The sequence below is a fragment of the Drosophila montana genome, unplaced genomic scaffold (genome assembly GCF_035044405.1).
Source record: "Drosophila montana isolate Dmon_TW-CO22-7 unplaced genomic scaffold, ASM3504440v1 contig_1624_1, whole genome shotgun sequence".
NCBI classification, from domain to species: Eukaryota; Metazoa; Arthropoda; class Insecta; order Diptera; family Drosophilidae; genus Drosophila; species Drosophila montana.
In genome coordinates this window covers 4,689,627-4,701,025 of record NW_026996559.1, presented here as the reverse complement: position 1 = coordinate 4,701,025, position 11,399 = coordinate 4,689,627, and the positions used below count along the sequence as shown (strand labels likewise).

The following is an 11,399-nucleotide window of genomic DNA, read 5'->3' as shown; positions in this document are numbered from 1 at the left end:
TCTCATACTACATTGATCCACCTTCTGAAAATGTCAATAATGTGTGGAAAACGTCTTTAACACATTTTTACATAAACCCTTAAAAATTAATGCCCAGCATATTGGATGAAAAATAATATAAATTCATGCAAATAAAATATTTCATAAATGGGAAGTTCCACCTGAAAATGTGAAAAAAACGCGGAATACGTTTGCATTTTTATTACTATCCAATCGGTCTCAGACTCGTTTTCAAAGATCTTTATACAAATTCATTTGAGTGGTGTTTCACACTTTTCGGAAAATTTATCGCTCAATGGTGGAAATGGGAGTGAAAGATTTGGGTGAGGTTTTCGGTTTAACTCATGTTCAAGAATCTTATGACATTAAATTTGAAACGCGTTTCATACTTCTTGAAAATTGCACCTCTTCTGGATGGAAAATAAAGGTCAATGTTTAAAGTTTCTTCCGATTGGCATCAAGCTTATTGTCAGAGATCCTTGTGAAAATTGAACTGATACGTGTTTCACACTTTTCGCAAAATCCACCCCGCTTAAATGGAAAATGCGAACAAAGGTTTGAATGGGCGAAGTTTCAGGCGTAAGCTCATTTGCAATTTGTTTTTAGACACACTTTAAATATATATATAGATTCATTTACACGAAATCAATACACCCATTTTGGCCCATTTTCAACTATTGCACAACATTTTTCGAATGCATTCATATACAGCCATAGAAAATTGTTTATAAATTTCTAAGCTAATGCGTTTATAAATAGAATACCAAGTATTTGTCCATAAAACCCAAATTTAGTTTGCAAAATAGATACATACATATGTATGTACATATATGAAGAACTTTTGGAAGCTTCCATTTGGAGTTACATTCATACAAAATTGCTGATCATGATCAGTTAAAGCGACTTGTTCTTTGTAAGATTTCGCAGAGCTCTTTAAAAGCACAGAAATGGGAAAACATGTGAAAAGAATGATCTCTTGTGGAACACTCGGATAAGTGTCATATTTCCAATAAAATCCAAAAACAGCTGCGAGTCCAACTCAAAATCTTCGGTACTCGCGGTATTTTTAGGCCAAAGCGTCGTAAAAAGTTTTCCCTTCGAATGTGCGCTGCATTTTTTTTTTCTCTTTTGGAAAATGATCGATTCTAAAGTTGCGCCATAAGGTGGCAAGGTGTGTGTATGAGAGGGAGAGGGGGAGAAAGAGAGAAGGGGAAAAGTAAGAGAGTAAATATGAGTGCTGTAGGGGGATCGATGCACATAAGCCAAAGTTGAAAGCACGATGCAAATGGGCCGCGTGCAGCGTACAAAATTAGAATCAAGTGAGAAATATATAGAAGCATGTATAAACCATATACATACATATGTGCAAGCCGATAGCAGCGCTGCGACAATAAAAAAAATCGATAACAATTAATGTTGAGCGTCAACTGCAAGATGATTGCAGAGCAAGCCACGACAAAAACAACAAATACAGTTATAATGCCACGCTCACAGGCATAAAACCGAACTACACAACACACAATTACAACAACAGCAAAGCAAAAACAAAAACAAAAAGGCAAAACAATGGCAACGCTGTTCGGCACGGCGGCTGTAAGCACGAATCAAGCGCCGAAGCTGGAGGGCAGGCAAGCGCGAGCTTTGGGCAAAGGACAAAGCTCGCACCGCAACTTGCATGTATGTATGGGTATGGTGCGTGTGTGTGTATGTGTGAAAGTGTGGCCCAGCGCCAAAGCGTGTGTTGATGTCATAACTAACGACGAAAACACGCACACAGCCACAGCCAAGGATAACGCGCCACGACAACAACAACAACAACAGCGGCAGCAGCAAGCAGCAGCAGCGGTAAAGTCCAAAAACATACAGCTGTGAGCCACCCATTTTGAAACACGTTTTAAGACGCTGTCAGGGGGGTTGAAACTAAAAAGCAACAACAACAACAACAAGAGCACTAAGAACATGAAGAACAATAAGAACTGGGAATCCGGCTCAAGGGAAGCTGCGCACAAAACTGCGAGCCGGGAGCCGAGCTGTGGCCGCGTTTCGAAACGCTGCTGGGGTGGAAAATACACACAAACGCGCTCACACACACACACACACACACAAACGCGCGCAAAGACAGCAAGACAAACAGACGGACAGACGGTTCGGCGGCAACACAGTTATAAAGAAACTCCAATTGGATTCAGCAGCAGCAAAGTTTTAAGTTTGATCCAAGACTAGAATAACTCACGCTTAGCCAAAAAAAAAAAAACCAAAACTGACAATGCCTCTTTATGCCTGTGTGTGTGCACACACATACAGCTGTCAATTTGCACACAGCATATTGCACAGATTTTGAGCTAGACTTTGCCACCAACCACACACGCACTGTGGTACGTTGCACGCGCTGCGCCGTTTTGTTTACACTCTGCAACAAATAAGCACACACACACAATCAAACAAATTTTTATACATATTTTTTTTGGTAACAGTCAAAGTTATTAACAAAAAATGCACTACGACAAATAACAAACGTGTGTCGTCACACTGCTAGACAAACAATTATGCCCAAAAAAAAAAATAAAAAAACCAAATTTTTACGTACGTCGCTGTAAGGGCGGCAAGCGCGCAGCAGAAAGAAACGAACGCGTTTAACTGTTGTCGGCAAATGGCCAGAATTTTTGTTGTTGCGCCGCAGTCGTCGTCGTTGCTGCTGATGTCGTATCGGCTTTGCCTGGCTTGCACACAATTTCGATTCCTTGTTTGCCACTCAAGCGCACCCAGACACATACGCATATATAAACTCACACACACACACATACACAAGCACTTGCACACACAGTCGCCAGTTTGACAGCGAATCAGAAGAGTCAGATTTTAGTTTGGCGCGTAAAGTCCATTTGAATATTGCTGCTATTTGATGTCACGCGTGGCAATGCTATAGAGTGTGAGGGAGAGGTAAGAACGAGAGATAGTCAATTTGTTTATTTTATTTTCTTAGAACGGCAATTGGTTTGCAGCGACAATCGTTATCGATATCGACAATTTGAGCATATCTTTTGATTAGAGTTGCCACTGTGCTGCTGAGCCGCATATGGCAGCTCTGCTTTATTTAGCGCCACAAACGGCTATTCAAGCGACTATTTCAAATTAAAGCCGAGCTCATTTATATTTTTATAAAAATATCGTATTTATTTCATACAAAATATTTTTTTTATTAAATTTGGTTGCATTTGCATTTCTTGGTAACAATTACAATAAATTTAAGAAAAAAAATAAACAAAAAAAATCGATATACGCTATATTAATCTTTTATTTGATTAAGCTTAAAGTGACATAAAAAAAGTAGACGATATATATATATATATATATATACTGCTATAATTTATAACTAAACTACACATAATTTAATGCAAGAAAAGTGATTTCAAAATAATATGAATGTTTTATAGTTATTAGCGTCTCACATCTAGACTATATAAATAAATACTTTCGACAACTTAATTCGTTACATGATGTTGAAAAATGAAGGAGCTCGCTTCAAATATTGTTCAAACGGGTAAAGCTTTTGTTTAACGCGGCGGACATAAACGATGATCGATTTAACCTGCTGTCTTAATGCAAAATTACAATATATATATATATATACATATATATATATATATGTATATGTATTGATGCATGCATACACATATGTTAAGCGCTTAATACAATACATTTTTATGCTTATATAAATATATATAAATATATATATAAATATATATATATATATATATATATATATATATATGTGTGTGTAAATGTTGTGTATGTATATGCATGTGTTTATGTAGCTTAAGTATTTGTCTGTTATGTACAACATCTAAGTATGTGCGATGTGTCTCTGTGATTTGTATGTATGTATATGTGTGTGTGTGTGTGTGCACCTACAATTTCGGTTTGTTACAAAGTAACATATTTTTACCAATTACTTTCACTTTGTCACATCTTCTAACTAGTTATTTAGGTTTCATTTTAGCATTTGTACTTGAAATTTTGAAACGCGTTGGCAGCGCCACTCACTACTTATTTACTCTCTTCACTTTAACTCAACTTAAACATGATTTCGCTCTCAGCGCCGTCGCGACGATGTTGTTGTTGTCGCTGTTGTTGCTGCTGCTGCGGCTGCGGCCGCGGCTGTTCGGCTGCGCGCACTGTAACAGCTGATGGCCGACACAAGCGTTGCCATCGCGGTGTTTCTGTTCAGGCTGTTGCTGTTGCTATTACCGTTACTGATGTTGCTGCCGTTGCTGCTGTTACTGCTGCTGCGCAGAGACCAACGCTTGCTCAAATCCGCTGCTGCCGCCAGCGCCGCTGTATAGGCGCGCGTTCCAATTGCAAGCGTCGGCACAACCGCATTTAATTTCTTCGGCGACGGCGGCGGACGCGCTGCAATGCCACCGCCGCATGATTGCAGTCGCGTTGGCTTGCTAAACTGACTACTGGCGCTGCCGCCGCCGCTGCCGCTGCTGTTGCTGCTGCTGCTGGCCAATTGACTGGCGCTGAGCGTACTGCGTCGTAGGCTGCGTCGCTGTTCGCGCTCCTCATTGCTGCGACGCAGACGTCGCGCGCTGCCGCCAACTGTTGTTGCAGACGTTGGCGTTGCCGGCTTGTTAAATGTGTGACTGGATTTGTTGTTGTTGTTGCTGCTATTGTTGCTGATGCTATTGTTGTTGCTGCCGTTGTTGTGGTTGTTGTTTTTATTGTTATTATTGCTGTTGCTGCTGCTGCTGCTGTTAACCGCTGGCGGCGCATTACGCGTGCGCAGCGTCCGCTTTGTCATATCTAAGCTGCTCAGCTGACAAATGGTGCTGCGCAGCTGCCGCTTGCTAACGCCGCTGCTGGCCAAACTCAAGCTGTGACTGCGACGCGTCATCATAACGCTGCTGCCGCTGTTGACGCTACGCCGCCGGTTGCTTCTGCTGCTGCTACTACCGCCGACGCCGACACTGGCGCTACTGCCGCTGCTGTTAATGTTAATGTTGCCGTTGCTGCCACTGTTAATGCTGTTAATGCTGCTGTTGCTGCTGCCGCTGGGCAATGCCTCGCTGCTGCTGCTGCTGCTGTTGGCATAGGCAACAATGGCAGCCGCGCTGGCGCCAATAAAGGACTTGCTTTTGCTGTGCTTGAACAGCTGCCGGCGTCGTGTTTGCATGTGTTGGTGATTCTCGTTGGGCACATTGCGATAACGACGCATTGGTCGTCGGATCCGGGGTTGCATGGCCGGCAACTGTTGCTGCTGTAAGGGCGCCGGTAACTGTTGCTGCTGTAAAGGCGCCGGCAACGGATGCTCGCTAATCTCTAATTGCAGCAACTGCTCTTCCGCGCTGCCGCTGTGCATTGGCAAGGGCGTAGGCGTGGGCGTGGCTGGCAACGTGGAGCTCACCTCATTATCCTGCAGCGTGTCCACATTCGGCTCGCTCCAGGGCGGTGCATAGACAAACGCGGACTGGCTGTGGCTGGAAACGCTGGAGGAGCTGCAGCTGGAATTGGAACTGGAACTGGCCTCAACCAGCAACAGTTGTTGTTGTTGTTGTTGTTGTTGTTGTTGTTGCTGCTGCTGTTGCTCCCGTTCCAGTGCCACCTGCTGCTCCTCATCGCGCTCCTGCTGCAGCAGCGCATTAAGCGCCAGCAGCTCTGCCGGCTGCTCCACATACGACGCTTGATGCTGCTGATGCTCAAGTTGCCACCTGTTGCTATGCGCAACCTGTTGCTGCTGCTGCAGCTGCTGCTGTTGCTCGCGTCTCGTCTCCAGCTGTGTTAGCGAGTAGCCCTCCTGCTGCTGGTAACGCTGCTGCTCCTGCAATATCTCCTGCATGGTGCGCGTACTATTCAATAGCTGCTGCTGCTGCTGCTGATGATCCGGCTGCGGCTGCTGCTGCTGCTGGTGGTGCTGTTGCTGCTGCTGCTCCACCAGCGGCTGGTGCTGTCGCTGTGACTGTTGCTGCTGCTGCTGCTGCGCCGCCTGCTGCTCGTTTAGCAGCGTGTTATACGACTCGGCGAAGCTATATTCGGTGCTCGCACTGACCGCCGCGTTGCTAACATAGCTATCATAGCTGTGCTCCAGGTGCTGTTGCTCCAGTTCGCACAATTCGCTGCTACTGCAACCGTTGTTGCTGTTGTATAGCTCTAGTGTGGGCTCCGCTGCCGGGTCGACAATGTCTTCGGATTCTTCCATCTCCACATCGACTTCCGTGCGACGTTGCCGTATCGTTGACGTTTGCTGCCAGCTGGCAATGGATTGTTGCAAAGATTTGCGCCAGTATTTGCTCTGCTGTACCACATCATCGTCGATTTCGTCCTCCTCCGGCTCCTGCTCCTCATCATCTTCTTCCTCCTCCTCTTCGTGCTCCTCCTCCTCCTCCACCACTTCCTCTAACAGCTCCTCCTCAATATAATAGTCGAAATTACGATACGGCTCCGGCGGCAAATGCCGTTTTGCCAAGGCACTGTAGGGCGTGTCATGGAAATACTCCTTCTCTTCAATCTGGCCGCAGAGCTCCAAGCTGAGTTCCTCATGCTCCAGCTCCCCCAAGCTGGCAGGATAATTGTTCTCCGTATCCGACGGTTCCAGCTCTATCAAATCGCTGCTGCTGGCGGCAGCTGAAGTTGTTGTCGCTGCCGCCGGCGTCAGTATCACAGTTACAACGGATGTATTGTCCGCACGCATCTTTTTGGTGGCCCAGGTCTTGAGGGCCTTGTCCACCAGCGCCTTGCTAGGATTCATAACGTCCTGCTCATGCAGACATTCGCCTATGATGTGCTTCTCACGCACTGAGTCGACCGCCTCCTGTGGCGTTACCACATTCCACAGGCCATCCGTGCCGAAAATAAGGCATCTAAAAAGATATTTTTATGATTAGCTAAATTTAAGCATTTTATTTTTTTTGCTCAAGACCTTTGGAGATATTAAGAGCAACATTTAAGCTTTTATCAACGTTAACCGTTGTTTCAGTTTGTTAAACAATTCGACTCCCCAATCTGCATTCCCCATCAGTCCCTTAACAGTCACACACCTGAACGTATTGGGATCAATTTTGACCACTTTAACATCCGGATCGGGGCTAACAACAAACTCCTTGCAGCGCGAATTGTAGCTCCAGAGATCGCCCAAGGAACGTGCCACAGCCAGAAAGGGTATATCATCGACAAGGGTGCGACGCTTGATGGGCCCGCGATGAAGCGGATCTCTGGGACGATTCCAAACTACGCGCGGCACACCAGACTTGATGGCCACTTGGCCGCCGGAACGCTGTATACGCGACTTCTCGGCCAGGGATTCGGGCTTATGGTCCGTTGTCAACTGTTTGGCTCGCCAGCGCCGCTCGCCGGGATTCTGATAGCCCAGAACAATGCCCGAGTCGCCCACATGACCAATGTAAATCTTTTCGCGGCGCATAAAAGCCACCGTTGCTGTGGTGCCGGCGGTGCTTAGATGCCCATTAGCCGTGCGTGGCCATTTATCTAAAAGTAAATAAATAAATAGTATACAATGAATACCATAAAATATTAAGTTTGCAGCGATAACAATTTAAAAATGTAAATATATCGGTTAATCGCGGTAAGCAAAAGTCTATTACGTTATTTTATACATGAAAATATATTTATTTTTATCAATTTTTACTACAGTTTCGATATATAATAACACCATCGTTGGTTATCGCTTTTAATTATTTTGATCATTGTCAATTATAACGTATATTTATTTTTGTGACGTCAAACTAACACCAAAATATAAATATAACCTTCTTTATGTGCACACTTGCTGCGATGCTATCTGCATTGAAGAGTATTGCTAACTCGCTCTAACTTATGGCCATAATAAGCAGAAACAGCGGGGTTGCCAACATACGTCATATTGCAAGCAGATGGCAAGCCTATGGAATATTCCACTCGCTGCCAGCAGGGCCAATCGATAAGCGATTATTTTTCTTGAGTGCTTGTACAATAGCTGTTCATATAGCTGACTCGCTCACTCACCTTGCTCCCGCCACATGGCAAAGTGTGTGCCAATGTAGCCTTCGCGAATTGCACGCAACACATCCTCATCGGTATCGGACCAGAACAGCTTTTGCTTAACAATCTCCAGCATGAGATGCTCCTTGGCGTAGAGCGCCGCCTCTGTACCACCATGGCCGTCATAGATGCCAAAGAATGCGTATTCCAGCTCGTGCGTCAGAGGCGACTCCTGATACGCAACTGAGAATTGATCCTCCATATATTTACGACCACCCTGACTGCACTGCCCTGTCACACGCATATTGACGCCTAATGTGGGCGTGGCAATGGCAGCGGTGCTCTCCTTGCTGCGTTGCCTACTGCCGCTATTGCCGCCACCTTTGGTGCGCATCGGGGGCGTTGAGCTGGTACTGTTGCTGCTTGTTGTTGCTGTGGGTTTGGCCAAAGGATCCTCCAGTTGTCCAACAGTTTTAAAACTGTCGCGCGTTGATCTCGAGTGAACAACAACATCAAGTAATGTGTTGCTGTTGTTGACCCGGGAACAACGTTGCTCGGTCACGGCAGCTACTGCTGCTGTATCCGGATTCGGATTCGCATCTGTGTAGTAATTTATAACATCGTATTCCACATGGGCAACATCCCGCTCTGTTTCCATTTGATATCTGTTTGTTGTTGTCTGCATGCTGGGCAGCATTTTTGCATTTAGGGGAAGGAAGGTGGGGGCTGGTTTTAGCCGGCGCCCGTTTTGTACTTGTTTTGGTTTTGTTTATGTTGCTGCTTCTTCTTGCTAGCTTAGCGCTGATTGCTGTTGTTGTTTTCGTCTTTCACAGCAGTGTTGTAATTTCATGTGACATTTGGCACTCGCACTCCCAATATTGACTGCTATCTACGCCGTCTCGCTCCGACGTCAATTGGTAACAAAGTGTGTGCAAGCGAGCGCACAACTGTTTCGACCTTTGTTTGTCTACGCTGGATGTGTATACATATATATGTGTGTGTGGGTTTTTATAGTATTTACGTTGGTCGCTCTGTGTTTGTGTGTGGCAGCTTGCCTTCTTCTTTCTGTTTTTTGTTGGTATTTTGATTTTTGTATTGGAAATCGCCGCCAATTTTTACCGTTTGCTGCTACTTGTGTTTCTCCCACTTCCCCTGTGATTGTTTTTGATTCTTAATTGGTGTAAAATGATGGGAAAATAAGCAGTCAATGCCAGTTGCAGTTTCACCTTGATGGAAACTCAGATTATGCGCGCGCTTTGCGAACGCAAACAAAACTCGTTTGCAGCCTCTTTTTCAAATTGTATAGTTTTTGTCGATTTCGTTGTTGTTGTTGCTCTTAAAGCCGTTGCAGCAGCACTCTTTCTTTTTAAATCTGCAGTTCTTGTCGTCGAGCATTTTCATTAGAATAATTTTCGAAATAAGCACGTACACACACACACAACAGCAAATTGTTAATAACACAAAAACGAAATCAAATAGAAAGCAAGCGAACGAACAAACAGAGAGCAGCAGAGTTGTAGCAGTAGCGTAAGTTTGACGGGGAAAAAACAACTGAACAGCGCGCTGCGACTTGTTTGTGCTGCCAACTCACAAAATAAGCGGGCGCTATACAGGCAGGGCAGGCAGGCCACTCTGGCACAGAAATACACACACGCATGCTCATACGGTATATAAACGTGTACATGCATGCATACATCCGTTCGTATATATGTATGCAAGCATGTATGCGAACAAACGGTCGGGCAATTGAGTTGCTGTGTTGCCTGGGTTGCCAGACGTGCTGAGAGAAAAATTGTGAAATTGTTTCGTAGACACACAGGGTTGCGGTGCAGAGGCGAGATCCTATACCTTTGACAGGTTTGCGTAACCCCCCAACAGAGGTTGGCGCGTTGCTTCTAAGTTCGAAGTGCAACCATGTCACTAGCATATGCGAAAAATAATTTTTACACTGATTAAAATATTTTGTGCACTATAACAAAAATATAAGCTTTTTTTTTTTTAAATATTGCATAGCTATTCCTACATATGTATGTACATACATACATGTATGTATTCCTAAATATACAGCTATGTAAGTCAGTTCAATACAATGCTTATGTGTTTATGTATACATATGTTTAAGAGAAGACTACAGTTTTCTTTATTAAAAACAAAATTTTACATTTTCAAAAATATTGAATATTAATTAATTCTTTAGGTAGGTCCATTTAAAAAATCAAAGAAATGCTTCTAACGGCCACACCCTGCATAAACACAATCTCTGCACCTATCTGGCAGCCCTGAAATATTAGTCATCGGCAGCGCGCGCTTCAATGCTCTTGCAAGTTGTCGCTGCCTTGCTGGTTTTATCCCACACTCACACAACCAGCTAAGGTATGTACTTATAGCTGACACTAATAGCAGCCAGCAAACAATAGTGGTCCTGCTCGCACATATGCATCGAATGCCTGCTAATGGCTGTTGTTCGCTACAACTGCTCGTCATCAAGTTGCTTTCGCTTCAGCCATTGTAAAGGGAACAAATGAAAATTTCCAATTTTAATGTCAGGCCATGCACACATGGTAGGTATAACACTTTGTAGATATGTACAAATTGTATATATAAAACTGCATATACTAACGACTAAGGATGCACTTGTTTTAAAAATAAATATTTAATATTGATATTATGTACATGGGTCAATATTGCGGGCGGGCAAAGTAATGGGAAATTGGACATTTGAATATGCGTTTTTTTTTCTTGTGCTGAGGTTGTTAGGCGGTTTAATCGGAGCTAGAGGGCAACACGTCCAAGCGATAGCCGATAGCGTGAGCAACCCTAAATCTGGTGTGTCAGTTTTTCTTTATATTGCTTGTGCATGTGTTTTACATGTGTTTCTACGTACATACATATGTTTGTACACTACAAGTGTGAATGCCATTGCCTAAAAAAAATGTCTTCAACGCCAAGTGGTCAGTATAGATTAGAATGGCATAGAAGCGTTATATAATATGAACGAAAATAAGTTTTCTTTATTTTTATGAATCCATTATATTTCATTTTATGAATTCGTTATATTTCATTTTATTCATTTATTTTAAAATTTGGCTATCGAGCACTGCTTTTGATTGCAGTGTTGCACAGAACCGTTGCCGATATTTTTGGAATGTTTTTAATTCCTATACACATTTTAATATTATCTGTCAATTAAAAGTGTTTTAGTGCTCGGCAATGCCAAAGACATTAAGTGTGTATGGTAAAGTCGTCAGATAATAATTATATTCCTTCAAAATCTTTCTATCAGTTTGAATATTGCGATGAGCGCGCTTTCATTTGTTTCCGTCAAATGCAACTCTGTTAGCTTCAAAGATAATTGTGATGCCGCGTAAAAATGAACTCGGTAGTTACTCATTATCAGATACCAATTACTTGACACAAAACAG

The 11,399-nt window shown here is 43.6% G+C and overlaps 1 protein-coding gene across 1 annotated transcript; it reads right to left on the bottom strand.

The window, feature by feature from the left end:
• Positions 1–3,875: 3,875 nt before the first annotated feature.
• On the bottom strand, positions 3,876–9,563 carry Pp2C1 (protein phosphatase 2C). The gene is made up of 3 exons (XM_064700059.1): positions 8,002–9,563; positions 7,038–7,485; positions 3,876–6,860 (listed from the first exon to the last, which is right to left on the bottom strand). The coding sequence occupies exons 1-3, from the start codon at positions 8,672–8,674 to the stop codon at positions 4,094–4,096; spliced, it is 3,888 nt and encodes a 1,295-aa protein (XP_064556129.1). The 5' UTR covers positions 8,675–9,563; the 3' UTR covers positions 3,876–4,093.
• Between the last annotated feature and the right edge of the window lie 1,836 nt (positions 9,564–11,399).

Coding starts and splice junctions, on each gene's coding strand:
- Pp2C1 (XM_064700059.1), bottom strand. CDS start 8,674: ATGCTGCCCAGCATGCAGACAACAACAAACAGATATCAAATGGAAACA. Junction 7,486..8,001: donor TGCCATGTGGCGGGAGCAAG/GTGAGTGAGCGA, acceptor ATTTACTTTTAG/ATAAATGGCCACGCACGGCT. Junction 6,861..7,037: donor ATTGATCCCAATACGTTCAG/GTGTGTGACTGT, acceptor ATATCTTTTTAG/ATGCCTTATTTTCGGCACGG.